This window comes from Mytilus trossulus, chromosome 8, assembly GCF_036588685.1.
Source record: "Mytilus trossulus isolate FHL-02 chromosome 8, PNRI_Mtr1.1.1.hap1, whole genome shotgun sequence".
In the NCBI taxonomy this organism is placed as follows: Eukaryota; Metazoa; Mollusca; class Bivalvia; order Mytilida; family Mytilidae; genus Mytilus; species Mytilus trossulus.
The window spans coordinates 39878724-39897825 of NC_086380.1; the positions used below are offsets into that span (position 1 = coordinate 39878724).

General features: G+C 31.3%; 1 protein-coding gene across 1 annotated transcript in view; it reads right to left on the reverse strand.

Moving 5' to 3' along the window:
• The window catches only part of LOC134680935 (tRNA (uracil-5-)-methyltransferase homolog A-like), a 35918-nt gene extending 18527 nt beyond the window's left edge, over window positions 1–17391 (reverse strand). Inside the window, exons 1-17 of the mRNA XM_063540249.1 lie at window positions 17305–17391; window positions 13324–13382; window positions 11882–12002; window positions 10402–10528; window positions 9936–10024; window positions 8900–8975; window positions 8130–8184; window positions 7625–7676; window positions 6537–6591; window positions 6074–6186; window positions 5238–5286; window positions 4476–4539; window positions 3348–3454; window positions 2485–2631; window positions 1682–1785; window positions 884–932; window positions 330–390 (exon numbers count right to left, since the gene is read on the reverse strand). Coding sequence (XP_063396319.1) covers window positions 330–390; window positions 884–932; window positions 1682–1785; window positions 2485–2631; window positions 3348–3454; window positions 4476–4539; window positions 5238–5286; window positions 6074–6186; window positions 6537–6591; window positions 7625–7676; window positions 8130–8184; window positions 8900–8975; window positions 9936–10024; window positions 10402–10528; window positions 11882–12002; window positions 13324–13342 — 1288 coding nt within the window. The 5' untranslated portion in view covers window positions 13343–13382; window positions 17305–17391. The remainder of the gene's footprint in view (window positions 1–329; window positions 391–883; window positions 933–1681; window positions 1786–2484; window positions 2632–3347; window positions 3455–4475; window positions 4540–5237; window positions 5287–6073; window positions 6187–6536; window positions 6592–7624; window positions 7677–8129; window positions 8185–8899; window positions 8976–9935; window positions 10025–10401; window positions 10529–11881; window positions 12003–13323; window positions 13383–17304) is intronic.
• Window positions 17392–19102: the final 1711 nt, after the last annotated feature.

Sequence of the window (19102 nt, forward strand, 5' to 3'; positions counted from 1 at the left end):
GTTAAGGGAGTCCTGAATTCTTTTGACAGCTTCTGAAATACTTCCTATTTGACACATAAAACATGAAATAAATTTGGAAAGGGCATAAAAAATGGCAAGTAACACACTGTCCATACAAGGAACTATATCTGTAGACAACGAAATCAAGGGACGATAATTGTGTTACCAGGCGTAATAGTAGATTTCTTAAATCTGACTGTATTTTAGTATTAAAAAGAGAGAAAATTGACATGATATTTGGATCCATTTAAATATTTACTTTCAAGAAATAAATTTCAAACCATGAACTAGCATGCTACTTAAAGACCACCATGGTGGTTTAAACATACCTTGAAAGAATGCATCTGGTGAAACTCTAAATTTTAAATCAAACAATTTCTCTTCAATGTACTGCAATATAAAAAAAAACATATATGTAACATTATGTATCAGTAAAACGATAGATGATATAATAGAAATTGTTTTGTTTACATAAGTACCATATTAAAAATTTCTACATTTAGAATCCATTTTTATAAAAATCCATAAACAATTATTTTTTTAAATACATATTTTAAAAGAAGTTTGTTGGCTCCAAATTTTAATCTGTATCATGGACTCATGATACGAAAGTAAAAAGTTGCTGTGGGTATGCCATTTATGTAGTAAGTGCAAATTACATACAAAGACTTATTAGTTTCACAAATTCAGTGAAAACTACTGAACAATTATGAATTAATTCATATATAGTTCCTGAACATTTAAACTCAGATGGTCACATGGGCAGATTGATGGATGGACCAAACAGGGAAATGCATCATAAAGCTTGTCTTCTAAAGTGAAGTAAAATAATATTGAGGTAGATAATTCTTTGTGACTAATGATATCTATATCAGATGTATACCTTACTACCAATAACATGTTCATACTCAGCTTCATGGGATCCTGTTTGCCTGTAAAAAAAATAAAAATGCATAAAACATACACACAATTTGTAAGTAATCAGATTTCCTTTGTAACTAAAAACCTAGAATCTAAAAATAAAGCGAAATAAAAATCAACTTAAGTATTACTAGATTTGTTTCACTTGACTGTTCGGAGTTTAACTGGTTCGTTCATAATAAACCAGTCCATCTATAAATAGGTGTTTTAGGATACACTCATCAATGAAGTGTCCAGTCATTCTTTTGTAAATTCCTTTGATGACACTGATAGGTGATTGGAAAACAGTCATAATTATAACGGCAATCATCCTTATCATACACATCTTCAATTAGACTGTCCTTATGCAAATTAAAATGTAAGCTCCGCCCAATCAGTTGAAAAAACATTAGAAATAACTGTATAATTTTTTTTTGGCATAGAGGAGAGTGTAGTATATAAAATTAATATGTTGAATATGTGTATTATATTTTATGTGTTGGCATTAAACATTCAGGATATATTTGGCTAACTTTATAAATGGCAGCAACTTTAAGCTTATACTAAGTCATGATCAGGTTTATGACAGTTGTTATCCACTTGTATTTTTAATGTGTTATCTTTTGATTTTGCCATTTGTTTAGGGGAATTTCCGTTTTGAATGTTCCTCAGAGTTCTGTTCTTTTGTTATTCTATTTTTATAAAGTTTTACTATTATTACTGTTATCATAGTGTTTCTATTTATAAATGTAAGAGATCTAGAGGGATGTAGTTAACTTACACACTACTGTATGTTCTCCAGTATAAACTGCTAACTTTACAGCCTTTGCCATCCCCAGATGTGAAAAATTCTTGTAGCTTATTCTTCTCTTCATCAACAGCAGCCTAAATGGTTTCAAAAGTAACATTTATTATCAACCTCATGTAATATAAGAATTCAACAAACAGGAAGTAAAATATCAAAGAACCTGTCACACTTCATGGTATAGCCAGATGAAACTTGGTACCATGCTAATACTTATGACTTGCTATGCTGTCATAGATAAATAAGGAACAAAGGTTAACCAATTCGATTAACCCATCTTTTCTAAAATTGAATGTCAAGACTGGACAGTTGTTAAGATTATAACAGAGACAGAAAAACTAAAATCAGTGTATTTTTGTACAGTATCGTTCAATTGAACTTTTCTTTCTGCTTTATTTCTAAAAAAAACAATAATTTAAAGGAACATAAGATAAATGGTATAAACAAGTGAAACTATGAGCTACTGCTCATTGATGATACCATGCATGCACCGCATAAATTTTTCAGTCAACAGGAAGTCGTTGTGTGATGAATCTGAAAACACATCACAAAGTATAGCTGACTTATAAACCCTGATACAAAATTTCAGAAATCCTTGTATTGTAGTTTCTGAGAAAAATGTGACAAAAATTTTCAACTTGGCTATCATGTGTATTGATATAATAAAAGCTGATGATTTGAACCCTATGTTTCAAAGCTAAAATACAAAGTTTATGGAGCAATCTAGCAGGGTGATATAGGTGAAGTCAAATATAATAAGGTGTATTATCAATAAGTACCTTGGTTAGCTGTTGTGGATGGAAGTCTACCGTTAACATCAGATCACCAAGGAGACATGAACGAACTGTCAACAACCTCCAATAACCTTGATGATTTTCAGGGTCATAAGATGTAAGTGGTCTGCTTCTTATATAATCTTGAAAACACTGAAAAATTTGAATAAAATTGTAGAAAATATTATTCTTAACATTTCCAAATTTGATGGCCACAGTTACTTTATGTATGTGGACATCTTATTGGAAACAAATCCTTTCACCATTTCTGGAATTTTGCACTTTTACACAGCATAAACAATAAACATTTTCAAAGTTATTGAGATTACTGCTGTCAGTGTAAAAGTACTAGTGTAATGTGGACTTAAATAGTGGGTCCATTTATCTGTAGAATACAGAATTAAAAAAAAATATCTATTTTTGTCTTTGATTCTATTTTTTTGGTCTTGAAGATTGGCTTTTGTCGAAGTTTCATAACAATCAACATAGGTTTACCAAATTTTCACATCAAAAAGTATTTAATTTTAGACTGTATGTAAATTTTAACAGTAAAACACCAAGTCAATCTTTCACAGAAATACTGAAAATGAAAAAGATATTTTCAAATGTTTGCTTCAGACTTTATCTCTTAATATTAATCATTAAAAAACTTCTGCCAAAATTTTATAAAACTTGACATGACATATAATTGCTAACAAGATTCAGAAGTAAAAACATATTAAAACTTTAAAATATTTGTTGAATAGTTCCAAAGTTACTGCATGGAAACAAACTTAACAGTAGAAGATGCATTGAAATTTCTGGAGCTATACAATCCACAATCAATAACAGAATTTTCATTCTTTAACCGGTTTAAAAAAATGTAATACCTTAACAACTTTCTTCATACTTTCTGGTATAATAAGTAAATCATAAGGTTCTCCTACTGAATTGGTACCATCTTTGTACATACCAAACCTAAATCCAACCGTTTTCTCTGTAATATAGTATAAAGGTATATTTGACATAAATAAGGGTGTAAGCTATCTCATTTGAATTGTTTTACATTGTCTTATCAGAGCCTTTTACAGCTGACTATGCAGTATGGTCTTTGTACATTGTTGAAGGCCGTACAGTGACCTATAATTGTTAATGTCTGTGTCATTTTGGTCTTTTGTGGATAGTTGTGTCATTGGCAATCATACCACATCTTCTTTTTAATATTTGAGTAATTATTTTTAAAATAAAACTGTTTACAACAAATATTAATAAGCTCACATGACTAAAAAATTTACATGTATAGATTTTTAGATTAGATTAAACCAGTATCAGAATTTTATGTTAAATAAAAGCACATGTCAGAAACCATAAAACATATTTTGATTGCTATTTTGTTATGTCTCATCACATGATATAACTAATCAACACATCTAATAGGAGTAGCACAAAGGGTGAGGCATGCATGTTGAGCAGGATGTGCTACCCATCTGGAGCACCTGAGATCACAACTTTTTAATGGGGTTCATGTTGCTCAGTTTTTTTTATTATCTATTTGTATCACTACCAGAAATGAACACAATGAATTTTATTCAGGGCTATTCCAGAAAAAAATGTATGAGGGGGGGGGGGAAGGCATTTTTGGTCAGCACCCGCCACCCATACAATTGTAATTGAGAATTATAGTCCATTACAGTGCGAAAAGTTGCACTGATACCCATCATCCATGTATTATTAATACAATGTGCCTTCCAACCACAAATAAACGTTTTTTCTTGAATAGCCCTCACTAGATTGAGTTATGTTGTGTTTGGTATACTGTTGTTTGTCTTTTGGTCTCTTTTAGTTTTTTGCAATGGGGTTGTCAGTTTGTTTTCACCTAAAGATTTTGATTATCTTTTTGGTACATTCTATCTCTCTTTAACAATATAAAAGCCTGTGATGTCTGCTGCTGAACTTGCCTATGTTCATATATAAATCGTTAGAAAAAGATAGCTAACATTCTAACATCTATTGCCTACCTTGCCCATTAACATCTTTGCCAATTGTAAATTCACATTTATTTCTGTACCCTTCTTTCACAGGCTGTAAATATAAAAAAAAATACTTTGTTGAGAGTCTGATTGGGGGACCTTCAATTTCCTCATTAATTCATTTTAGAGCATTCTTCTCTATTCTTTCTGTTTTAACACCCCATAATGCTTTACAGCTATAAGTATTCTAAGTTCTTGATATTTGTGGGTCTATTTTTTTCAACCCTTTATTCTGCACTTAAGGTTGTACCTAACACTAAAGGGAGATAACTCAGTTGTGTTGATAAGGGAATGTTAAGCTTCTCAATGATCAAAATAAGTGTTTGTCAAACTGCTATATAACTAGTGTAATTTTTATGATTAAACAGTTGGTTTTAAATTTTTGTCAAAGGGTCAAAGAAATAACTTTGTCAAAATTTTAAGAAAATTAAACGAGCCAAATTAATTTAACTAAAGTGTTAGGTACCACCTTAATGCCCATTATTTGTAATTTATTCAATAATCCCAATCCTCTTTGATTTACATCCTGTTTTATGTAGATTTATTATTATCCCTGGGAAATGATAGTTGTAGATTTCATGGGTAAAAGTGAACCACAAATTTCAATAACAAATGAGGAAAGCTTTTTCTATACGTTTAAGTGCACACCTTCCCAAAACCACCAAATCAAATATACATTAATGTAGTGGTCAAACTTCACATGCTCTCATTATACATCATGAAATAAACATTTTCTATGGAAAAACTTACAGAAGGCTTTATAGCTAATAATGGACAGCATTTCCCATCATAAAGTTTTCTACAAAGTAAAATCATCTTTTGATTATAAAAGATTAAGACAAAATATGTTTAATATACTTAGCTTGCTGTTAGCTTTGCTCTTTTTAAATTGCTCTGATTTCAAACTAAAATGATATCTTATAGGAATATATGAGAGACACAAGAGTGTACATGCTGAAATGTCTTTTTCTACATTTGAAAATGCCTGTACTAAGTCAGGAATATGACAGTTCTTGTCCTTTCCGTTTTGATGCGTTTTGTTATTTGATTTTTCCATGTTAATATGGACTTTCCGAAATTGATTTTCCTCTAAGTTTAGTATTTTTGTGATTTTACTTTTGATTTGATCTAACCATTTATTTTTGTTATTTAATTAGATTACATTCATTTATATAAAGGATTGTTCTTACAGGGTAATATTTTGGATTACAATATATATACTTTGAAATAAAGAATCTGTAACCCTAAAATTGTTTCTTGTTTATAATGCTTCTTAACTAGACTACAGACTGACTATGCTGTATGGGCTTTGCTCATTGTTGAAGCCCGTATGGTAACATATAGTTGTTAATGTCTGTGTTATTTTGGTCTTTTGTGGACAAGTTGTCTGATTGGTAATCATACCACATCTTCTTTTTTTTATATACAGAGGTTTAATTTATTTCAAAATACACTTTAAAAAATTAAGTGTTATATGACCTACTTCTAGATCAAAGCAAATCATTTATTTCTATATACATCATTTTAACTGTGACTGATTTGTTATTCCAGCCTAAGCTAAGAGTTTGTGCTTGTTTATTATTTACCTTTGTCCAGTTATCCAGTCTTTCATTTCAGTATTGGTTTTATCATACTGTATATTTTTGAGAACTTGTCTGGAGACATTTTTTAATGCTTCTTCCATTTCTTCAAACTTAGTCTGAAAGTAATTCAAAGTACATACAAAATTCTAATGATAAAAATTGTTCAGATTTATTGTGGTTGCATAACATTTTCTGTACAATGTTAAATATTTTATTTTGAAATTTCTATTACATTCTATCTGTATTTGACACCCATACAGAGTTGAGATTTCAAAGTGATGGTCTGCGACTAATCTGGTAATGGAACAGACAAAAAAGACCCTCATATATATATGTTTTAATATAACAAGACAAGGAGAGTTAACGAAGATTGTCATAAAATATTAATCTACAATATAAACTATTGAAGAAGAAACCCTTGTAATTTTTCATCATTAAGTTTCACTATATATCTTATTTTATATACCTTTAACTGCTCTTCATAAGGAACATTCCATAAAGGTGTCACAGAATTTTTCAATCTGAAATAGACAAACAATAAACATCTAAACATGTACAATAACAAAGTGTGTCTCCTGTTGATCCACAAATTATGACTTGAAAATATGGTAAAAGACTCCATTGCGGAAACTGAACTATGATATTAAAATTTTACAGCCATAAAATTCATAAAAGCTTAACTATCTTATTAATTTCATCAAGCAATGGCATATAATAAAATGCTTAGATGACCAGAATGACATATAATGAAACGTTTAAATTCTACAAGTTTTGTATATCTAAAATTGATTTTTACATATATCCCTATTGATATGTGAATTAAGTTTTTTTATCCTACATTGAACTTTTGATGTCGTCCCTTAGATGACCAGGCATGAAAATAGTTTAAGGTCCTATTATTTGCTGCTAATTCATTATAGAGAACATTGATGGTATTCAGATAACCTTGAATAAGAGACAAACAGTTCAGAATAAAGAGTAAACAAAACCAGAAGAATATTTTTTTAGAAAAGAGAATAATTGGATGCTGATATGTAAAGAATAGAGAACAATGGACAAACTTAATTAAGAAAAGAAACAAGAATGTGTCCAAAGTACACCGATGCCCCACTCGCACTATCATTTTCTATGTTCAGTGGACCGTGAAATTGGGGTAAAAACTCTTTTTTAGCATTAAAATTAGAAATATCATATCATAAGGAACATGTGTACTAAGTTTCAAGTTAATTGGACTTCAACTTCATCAAAAACTACCTTGACCAAAAACTTAAACCTGAAGCAGGACCAACGGACGAAAGAAAGAACGGACGAAGAGGCACAGACTGGAAAACATAATGCCCTTCTACTACAGTAGGTGGGGCATTAAAAATCACATATGGAATTGTTTATCTTATGTAATAAACTAGTAATATAATTAAGTATACATGTAGTAGTTTATAGACTACTGGTATTCATAAGGACATGACATTATTGGAAGCTTTGCAATTGATGTTAACTTTGATTACAAATTTAAAATAAATAATTAAGTTCAAATTTTAAATATATGTATCTTACCTTTCTTCTACTGGTAACTGTTCTTCAGCTATTTGTTTGGCTGATTTTTCAGCTGAAAAAAAGATGAACTGAATAAAAAAAATTATGGGTATTCATCTTAATCAACAGAATTCTGCACAAAAAGATAACAATTTAGAAAGTTCAGAATGTAGAACGAGTACAACAGATGTGACAAGCAAAATTGAAAGTATTTCTTGAAACATATATTAATAAAAATGTGTCCCCAGTATACAGATACCCCACTCGCACTATCATTTTCTGTGTTCAGTGGACTGTGATATTGGGGTACAAACTCTAATTTGGTATTAAAATTAGAAAAATCATATCATAGGGAACATGTGTACTAAGTTTCAAGTTGATTGGACTTCATCAAAAACTACCTTGATCAAAAACTTTAACCTGAAGCCGGACAGACGGACGGACGAACGAATGGACTAATAGACCAGAAAACATAATGCCCCTCTTCTATCATAGGTGGGGCATAAAAACCCATGAGGGGGCTCACCTCTATTATCTTTACTTCTTATCTTCTGGAATGGATCTGCTGCAGCACTGGCTAGCTATCAAATAAAAATCATCAAATCAAATCAACAATGATCATATCAATGATCATATCAAATATGATCAATGATCAATGGTTCGATTCCCGTCTGGGATGAAAATTTCAGGGACTCAATTTTCGGCTCTCACTTGACACCATTTGAGAGTATGGTCTTGAGGAAACGATGATAGTCCGTCGGAAGAGGACGAGAGAGCCACATCTCTTGCACGTTAAAGACACCCTTGTAGATTTCGAAAAAGAGTAGGCTAATGCCGCTACAAGGCAGCACTCGCACCCGCAAAGTGGAAAGGAATTAATATAAGTTGCAAAACATGTTTCCCAATCCACTATAAATAAATATGTTTAAATTAATGATCATATTATCTAATGTCTTAAAAAAATAAGGTCATTGTGCAAACTTTGTTCAGATATTTTACATTGCCAAAAGTTGGTAGTGATTATAACTCTAAAACATAAAAACATACAGTTCTAGCTATTGCATGAATGAGGTCCCTATATATATATAGCTAGTCATTTATATTTTACAGGGATAATACATTCCACTGTAGATAAATATCAACATTTGATTGGTCAAGACTTTGTCACGTGACATTGAACAAAACTTCATATTTCCCCCCTGAGTATCGTATTCCACTCTGAACAGTCTTTGAAACAATACATGTCTGCATAAAAATGAGGAAATAAGACGATTAAAGTAAAATAGGATTTTAAACCTTAGCATCTAATGTTCTGTCTTTCCATACATGTCCTTTAATCTTCTTTATTGCATCATCTCTTTCCTCCTCATTCCTGAAAAATATTAAAAATCTTGTACAAAAAAATATCAAAAATTTTGCACAAAAAATATTAAAAATCATCTCTACTGACCTGTTGTACAAAATGTTTCTTGCTAAAACCTTACATGTATAACAAAAAAAAGAAATAATTGTTTTATGAAAATTAAACAATTCAAATAAATTTTAGTCGTGATGTTTTGTACCACCAGAAAATCTGTAAATGATATGGTCTAAAAATGATTTCCCTTTTTTAATATCATATAAAATTTAACTTTATAACTTTCAAAGTCAATGAATAATGACCAAATAATCATTTCAAAAATAACTAAGAATGATGTCAAATAACCTAAAAGGATTAAGTATATCCTAATCAGCATATATTATTTGTTTGATAACAATTGTTCATGGATTTTAAAGAAATACTGTAGATTCATTTATTTTCGCATAAATTTTCATGGATGAAGGAAAACTTGCAAGTTAGTGGACATTTAATTTGTGATTTTGCCAAAGTCTTCATACAAGCCTTTAGGAAATTTGTCATTCGTTTAACATTTAATTTCATGGTTCATCTATATTCACGAAATCCACGAAAATTAGTATACAAGGAATAATAATGAATCCACAGTAAATAAACAATGAATTTAAATATCCAACTAACTGACAATTTTGTATAGGTATGGGGAGACCTTGCTGAAATGGTTGAACAAAAAATTGAGAACAATCAGGTTTTTAAGTGATGGACAGTTTTGTTTAAATTCAACCATGACCTCATGATGACCCAATTTAACACCAGGGGTGGATCCAGTCATTTTAAAAAGGGGGGTTCCAGCTATATGTTCCCATTCAAATGCATTGATCTACCAACAAAAAGGGAGGGGTTCCAACCCTGTGAACCCTCCCCCCCCCCCCTTGGATCCGCGAATGTACACTGTCATTATAAGTAATTATTTTACAGTCTAGAACTAGTACATACCTAAATGTGGCAAATGCAAATGTATGTGTGTCAACAGCCTTCACTTTTACAGGTTTTACATCTAGTCCATTCAGTCTTTTCTTCAATTGCTAAAAAAAGGGGGGGAAATGCTAAATTTGAGTATAGAAAATTCCAATTTCTAATAACTTCATTTTTTCACCTAGCACTTCTATGACAACAATAATGGTAATCATAGTTTGAGAAGCTCATAATCTAAATAAATTTTGCAAAAAATATTCTCTTCTATTTCTCCTGATCTTCAATTGAAAAAAGACACCTAAGTTTATCAACAGGGATTGTTTAATCAAATTTTAAATTTAATCAAATTTGAGTCACTAACACATGTAACAGTTCATAAAAATATTCAATTGTAAAAATATGAGATGTCTGCTTTGAAAAGTGTATTATGTCAATTCATACAGAGTTGTCTCCCTTAATTGTGTTTTTTTTTCAAACTCAGAATTACCTTAAAACCAAATCTTGGTAGGTTGGTGATTTCTATTTTAAAAATCTCTGATGTAAATTCTTCTCTCTTTGTGTACTCATATAGATCAGTAGAAGCATCCTTTTCCTCTGTTGTATTTTCTGCTGCCCTATAAAAATAAAAATAATTATACAATTATAGCAGACATGGTATTGTATTTCTAACATTTTCAAAGCTGATTTAAAAGGTTGTTAAAGGTTGTCTTTTATTATTAATGATTATTCTTTAAGTTTCTTTGATGATGAGAAATTTTGTGTTCACTGTTGGCGTTAAATCTTCAGTCTTAAAGCATACATGTATATAAAGAATTTCTTTCACAACTTCCTTAGACTCTGGATGTTTTATACCTTTGTATTTTCTTCTTTTCTTTATCAAACCTTTTCTCATTCAATTGGTTAAGACAAAAGAATGTACAGTTAAAATATAAGTGTTTTACATAAATGGTATAATCAATTTTTACTAGATTTTTTGGGACATCTCAATAATTTTTTGTTTTTTTTGTTAAAATGTGGATTGCAAATTATTTATCGGGATACCAATTTTGTAAAAATAATGTTTTTTTGAGAACATAAAAGTACATATGTACCAATTTTCTGTATAAGCTTTAAATCAGACTTTGGTAAAACCTTATTATTATCAAGTATTCAGGAAAATAAGATCTCCCTTAAACCACAAAAGTTGTTACACACTAAATTTGCTACCTGAATAACTTGAAAGAAGAATCCATCTGCTAACTATCATGACCATGCTTCAATTGTTAAACTTTTTAATTATGTTTTTCTTAATTGAAACATTTGTTAACCCTCTTGATACTAGGCAAAAAGTACACAGTCACTATAAATGCAAGGCGATTCAGAGGAAGATTTGTGGGGTGGCAGGGGCCTGGACCTCCCCTTTTGTGGAAAAAAAATTTGGTGTATATATAGGGAATCACTGAAAAATGCATATGAATAGAGCAGGCCTACTCTTTCATTGTCTTAGGCAGTCAGTTGGGCACTCTTAAAAAATTTCTGGATCTGCCACTGCGATTATATTTGGAATAACTCCTATTAGGGGTAATTACAATATAGTCTAAAATAAACTTTGGTGATTGTTGGAAGATTCCTTCTAATATCCCCCTTTCTATTCAACAAATCTCATACACAGTTTGGCAAAAACATGAACAAACAGTCTTCACAGTGAACTGTTGGAGCCCCAACAATGTAATTAACCCAGTTTTGGTAATTATTTCAAGATTTTATTTGTCTGTAGCAGACATTTAACAGGCCACTATATAAATAGAAACTTAAGAAGCCTGTGTTTGTGACTGTGGCCAATAGTGAAGACTGACACAAAATTTTACACCTCAAATCACAATCAATAATCCCCTTTCATTTAATACTACCAAGAGTAAGCTTTAACTTATTCAATTTACATTATCATTTTGATTATATGTGTATTATATTATGTTGAGATACTTTACCCCTCTTTTGGAGGAGGATCTTCTCCTTCTGCCTTTAATTTCTTTTCAGGTGCCTCACATTTCACTTCTGAAGGTGAACCATCTCCATCTGTCTTCCGTTTTCTTTCAGGTAACTCATCAGCTAGAAAAAGTAATGTCAATTCATTACACAGCATAATTCATTTAACACAAAGGTAACTGTGGATTCATTTATATTCGTAAGATATCAACTTGTGTGGATTTTGTAGGTACAGGAGAACTGCTAAGTGTTGAATGAATAACATGTTTTCTGTATGCACGAATATATACAGACTTTTGAAAAACCATGAAATCAAATATCCACTAAACTGTTTGTTTAGGTTAAGATTTCCAGAAAAAATAGTTTATTTTTTTTATTTTTTGTTATGATTGATTGATAGATATGTAAAATACTCTAAGATTGTTTTAGAAACTATTGATAATTTCTGTTGATTTGAAAGTGTGTCCTACACTGTCCTAGCTCATTGTTGATGGTGGCTTTGAGGCCTCAAGATATTAACTTTTAAATACTATAAGTTGTGCAAGATCTGTTAACCTAATATTTCCGTCTAACCTCCTTTCATTCATACACAAATAAAGTTAATAAGTAATATGTAAGAGATAGTTCAAAGTTCCATTCATCATATCAATTTTTCAGATATAGTTGATGTAAATGATGTATTTTATTCTATTTTTCAGGTATACAAAATTCAAGGGAGATAATTCTTTGGAAGTCCACAGAATCTTAAAACACTTTGAAATTAAGCATTCTCTCAACCTGAATTGAAAATTTTATGGGCTAAAAGAATCCTGCTTTTGCTCTTGAATACTTTTTGTGTAATTTAGTGGTTTAAACTTATACAACAAATTTGTCTCATTGACAATCATACCACATCTTCTTTTTTATATTATCGTTGGATAGATTAATTGTTGCTTGTTTTTACCACCAACTGAAATTGTTCTGCAAATGTTCTGTAGAATTATTTGGATATCTTCTTACATTTCTAAATCATATGGTAATGAAATAATCAGAAAAAGTAATGAGAAAAGAATTGGAGGACATGGTATTTCCCAGTGGAAGTAGGCTGTAGAGACTTTGTTTCGTAAACATTGTGGAGAGCCTTAGGGTCCTTAGGGCTAACTGGACCAGTAAGAAGAAGCTTAGTTGGAAAAGTTGGAAAACATGCAGAGGAAGCTTCTGGTTGGGTATGGGTGCTGAAACAGTCAAGGAGAGGGAAACCACCTGATGATAGAACCAGCAGACATGGCTTATCAGTGGAAACACTGTATTTAAGGTATGATATTATCATTTATCTTAACTGTTGTAATCTATTTTGATATCATCCTTAAAAAGAGAGATCTAAAAGTTATGGTAATAAATGAGAGTTGAAAGTAGTATAATAGTGATTAGTTTAATTTAAGAATAACGAATAGATATCTTTTACCTGTATTTTCTGTTTCCATTTTCTATTATATAAGAAAATTACAGTATCCCACTGATTATCTGTAAAGAAAAATAAAGAGTTAAATAATAATAAAAAAGATTCAATACAATCATGACAATGCATATATCTATAGTTTGAACTAAAAGAGCTCAATCTTGCTATACACAACATACACAAGTATGTGCTAACTTGAGCTGTAGAAAAGGATCACGCCTGTTGATGAAATTTCAGTTTTCATGGTTTTAAAATTATCATTTGGAAAAGAAATCTTCAACTTTGCAGACATAATAGTTTGTAATACATATAACATGTATAATAAGAATGAATACTGAATACAATTTTTTAAATGAATTTTTACTTAAACCATTGTCATGATTGTCATGATTGTAAACCATGTTCTACTTAACCATGAGAAAAAATTTCCCAAAAGTTCATTTTTTATAATTTTTTCATTAATATGTTGTACTGTCACAATGACTGTTCATGCTGTTACACCACAATCCCAGGTTAAGGGGAGGTTGGGATCCCAATAACGTGTTTAACCCCATCACATTCTGCATTCTTTGTTTTTTTATCAATCTCCAAAATATATGAAATAAAAATATAAGGTTTATAGAACCTCACAAAATTAAACACTTTTAAATAATTAATCCCATTGAAATAGACATGATAGACAAAAAAGTCTTAGAAGGCTTTTTCAATTTTTTTCTACAACCATGATAACACCTTCCTTCATTCCTATGACATAAACTAGGAAGCCAAGGCATCACAGAAAAAAATAAAATAGCATTTCAAGATGTCATGTAATTATCTGAACTAGATTGGGCGTCCAAATCAAGAAATTGAATACAATGTACTTGAAATGTAAGCAAACTAAAGTTACCAAACATGCCAAACCAAATGAAGAAAATAAACTAAATACGTGTATATTGTCATTTCTGAAAGACTAGGAACACATACATTGACAGGACTTGACCATGTTGACACTACCTATTAGTATCCAATTTAATTTCATTGTCCATGCTGTCGGGCCAAATGTCTGTGTGTACTAACATGACTAAGTCCTCCACCAATAATAAAACAGTAGATACACTATTTAATCTGAACCTGAGTGCTGTATTTTGTGGTTGTGATTGTGAATGTAACTGTAAGCAAAAACTAAACCTGCTAGAACAACTTAGCCGTAGACCATGCTTTTCTTTGCACGAAGCCAGAAATAACATTCTGAACACTTTGCCTATTAGCAATAGAAAGGGTTTAAGGGCAGCCACCCCTCTGTAAAAAAAAAAATCTGTAAAAAACATTTTAAAGAGAACAATTTGTGAATCCATAATTCATGTTATTTACTCAGGTTACTGGAGGTGGTCCTATAAAACGGAATTACTATAAAACAAGACAAGATGGCTATTTCAGTCTTGAAAAAACCTCCAAGGATGTATCTTAATGTGTTTTTTTTTGTTTCTCCTTACTTTTTAAAACATACATGTATAATAATTGTCAAAATAACTGTTTTGTTTAAAATTATGGACCTAATTGCTATTTTAAAATTTCCATTATAGTCGCTGTCAGCTGAAATTCGTAGCAGTTATCAATTAAAATAATCTAAACTATCAACCACGTTCACTCGAGATATAGTTTTTCACATTCCATTCATAAATCGCAAAAAGAAAAACCACTACTGACCTACCTTTTAAGTGATTGCACTGTGATAATCCTGACCTTCACATTTTCCAAGACTATTTTGAATGGTGGAATCCGCCATTGTTTTTTCCAGAAGTGTTCCCCTGGATTTCAATTTCATAACATTTGCATAAAGCGCGGGAAACCGTATCACATCAATGAAAAGAACATTTCAGGAAACTGCGTAAATGACGAATTTCACATGTAAACAAATGATCCTCATAGAAACGAAGATGGCATAATTACAACGGAAAACATTCTGGAAAATGTGAAGGTTGGGATTATTACAGTGCGATCACTTAAAAGGTAGGTCAGTAGTGGTTTTTCTTTTCGCGATTTATGAATCGAATGAGAAAAACTATATCTCGAGAGAACGCGGTTGATAGTAAAGATTATTTTTACCGATAACCGCTACGAATTTCAGCTGACGGTGACTATAAGCACATTTGGGAGCATTCGAATTCTAGACCGTTCGTCACCCAGACAAATCGGTACCCGGACAAATCGGCACCTACCATAGACAAATCGGCACCCGTGAAAGACAAATCGGCACCCAGACAAATCGGCACCTAGACAAATCGGCACCTCACATAGACAAATCGACACCTTATAAATTATTTATCTTTGATCAGTATATAGTGAACCAAAAAATAAAATTTCCTGGCACTGTTTATGTATGAGGGCATGAACTCAATTTGGTGTTCAGTGTTAATAGACAGCAATTATGTTTGAGTGTTATGTATTTGTCTCCTGCACTATTTATAACATTATTAATTTGTCAATATTGTACATCAATTTGTTTCTTCGAAATATGTATCTTATTAAGAGGTTAATTCCGTTTAGTTATTTGTTCGGCACTCAGACAAATCTTTGAATATATGTATCTTATTAAGTGGTAATATTCCTTTTAGTTATTTGTTTGTACACAAGACTGTACTGCAGCTTAGTCATTTTGATAGGTGTATTATTTGTGTGAATTCTTTTTCCTGAAAAAATGAACATTCTGACTTTATAGATTTTACCACACATGTACTTGGAATGTGCATGTACTAGTTTTAATGTAATCCCTAATTCTGTTACCATTGTATCCATAATCAATAAAACACATGTAGGATATTAATAATATTTATTTATTATATCTATTATATTCAACAGTTTATGCATACATGTAATAAATGTAATAAATAGTAAATAATAATAAATAATAATAAATAACCTTTATTTAGAGTCGGCAAAGTATATTTTTAACCGACAAACAAAACGTTTTTAACAATACAACACATAATACACAGCACTAAATGAAGCACTAAAAGCATGGTTCATGGTTGTAATAAGCATGATAAACTAGGTCATAGCATACTATAGGTATGAACACAAAGGTTAAGTACTGAAATAATAACATAACATATATAATAGCACTATAAGTCTTAACACTCAAAGTCACTTTGGTGGTGGTCCGTAAACACTGGCACACTAATTAAGTAGTCTAGACGCGGAGATGCTGTTGTTGCAATACTCGTCCCACAAAGCAAAAAGACGGCCCTGGGTCTGTCTACTCTGTTTGTGCTGGTACCTTTGGAGCTTGCCTTCAGACACTAACTTCAGCTGTAGAGGAATATCGGACGCTTCCTTAAACAGCTCGGTAACCAAGGAATAGAAAGGCACTGGTACTCTGGTGCATACTCTGATGTTGACACTGTTATGCCACCCCTCGACATCATTGTTGGTACGGATGGAGGACATGAAAACACACCAGTAGTCTACGTCAAACACACTGTTACGTATCCATGTCTTGTAGATATAGTCTCTATTGAGGAATTGTTAGATTTAAACATAAAATACTGATTGATGCATAACTACAATTAATTATGATTTAATTATGATTCAATTTAATAATGTTTATTCAAACAACAACTATCAACAACATATCTAACAATCAATTATGATTTAATTAGATTATGTTTATTCATACATAATCTTTAAGAGCTTAATTAAATGATGATTATTCTTTTTGTGATGCATATTTTATATACAAATTATAATATCATTAATATCTATGCAACAATTCTTTAATTTTTTATAATAAATTTATTTTTAAAAACAAGGTGCCGGATTGTCTTGGTGCCGATTTGTGCGGATACCGAAATGTCCAAATTCGATGCCGAAATGTCTTCGGACTTGGGTGCCGATTTGTCTGGGTGCCGATATGTCTTGTTACCGGAGCATTCAAGGGTAAAATCCCCAGCAAATAGTGACAGATGGCAGGTATGATGATTTCTGAAATCTTTAATAAATTCTTACCTGTAACGATGAAGGCCAACAGAATAAAACGTTTGAAAATTATCTAAGAAAGCACGGGAAGGAGTTCAATATGGTATTGGGGAATGATACTAGTGACAAGTGTATGAAATTTCCCCTGTTGATTTATATTTTTCCCACGATGGAGCACCTCATTTCGAATTTAACATAAAAACACATCAAATGCAATTATATTTACAAAAAAAATATAACACAACTTATTGCAATTATAGAAAGACTAAACAAACATACCATCCTCGCCAAATAAAAGCAACAAGTCACGGTAATCATGCAGGTGCACATTGCAATCCGTTTCAGTTTGGGGTTTGGTTTTTGTTGTTTTTTTATGGGGGGGGGGGGGGGGGGGGCTCTGTTTAATCTGGGACTTTAGATCATACAATGAAAGTGTCAATAGAATTCTTCCATGATCATACCATAGACATAAACCATATATTGTATATATCCTTCTATTTTTACGTCTACCAATGCGCGGCTACCACCAATAAGTTGATTATTGCAGTCAAGTCCACTTTTGGATGCGCATTTAAAATTTAGACAAAAAAAAATAAGGATTTGGATTTGTGCTATACATCATATATATATATACAGTGAATTTAAAAAAAAATCCTTTATCAAAGTGAAACAATGAAAAAAATGTCGACTTTGTTTATGCTGTTGTCAAAAACTGAAACTTTTCTTGAAAACGTAGGTCGTGGTGGTTGGTGATCTATTGTATGATCATCTAGCTTGTATGATAATTTTACTTTTGACAGTATTTTTGTTGACTTTTTGTTATCCTTTTTATGCAATCTTTATTGTTGACAACTTCAAGTCCAAAAGTCCAAATTGCACATGTACTTATAATGGCATAAATATATAATCTGGGATCAGTATATCAAAATATACGTCAAAATATATGTTCCTGGTATAATCCGAGTGGTCACGAAATTAATTACTGGTGACATATAATACATTGTCAATAACACTTTTTTTTTAGAAATATGTTATCCAAAGGCCCAAAATATAATGAAAATTGCTTCATTGCACCATGTTTGGTAAATTGTTTGTATGCAGCAATTGGATGAAAAGACATCAGTTTTTACTATAGTAAAGTCATTTACAGCAGCCGTCTTTATTCCATTCATTTAAATCTAGACATCAACAAATGTTATTCAAATATGATCAAATATTTATGACTAAGCAGGGGAAAGCCTTGCAGGAGAAAGATAGATTACTGGTATGATTTGTCTAATTGTTACACATGATATTCAGATTTGGAGTCTTTGACCAAACAAACAAACTACATGCTCTTGTGCATGATGAAAGACGAAACAGACGATGGCCTTGGAATACAAATGACCAGCCCTATATGTATTGTTCATATTTAAAATAAGAAATGCAGTTATGTAGACCTGTAATATGAAAATCTTCCACATTTTAATAAATTATAATCAGTTCAATAAAGTTCACAGGAGTAACGGCACTGTAGTTGAGGAATCCCCATCGTCATTGATGTTCGAAAATACAGTTTTACTGTCCACGCGAAGGGAAGACAGTAAAACAGAAATTTGCGACCGTCAAATCAAAATTGATCATGGCTTCTCTTCAACCACAGTTATATTATTACGATTATAATGCATTTCACAAAGAAATAATATGTTAGAGTGCTTGGAATAAATGGATAATGTGTCCATGGGAAACTGATGATGCCCCCTCTTACATAAACATGAAACATTATAAAGCATTATGAATAAATTTTATAACATTTTGTAAAAGCAAACTAAAGTTGGAGAACAGAAAC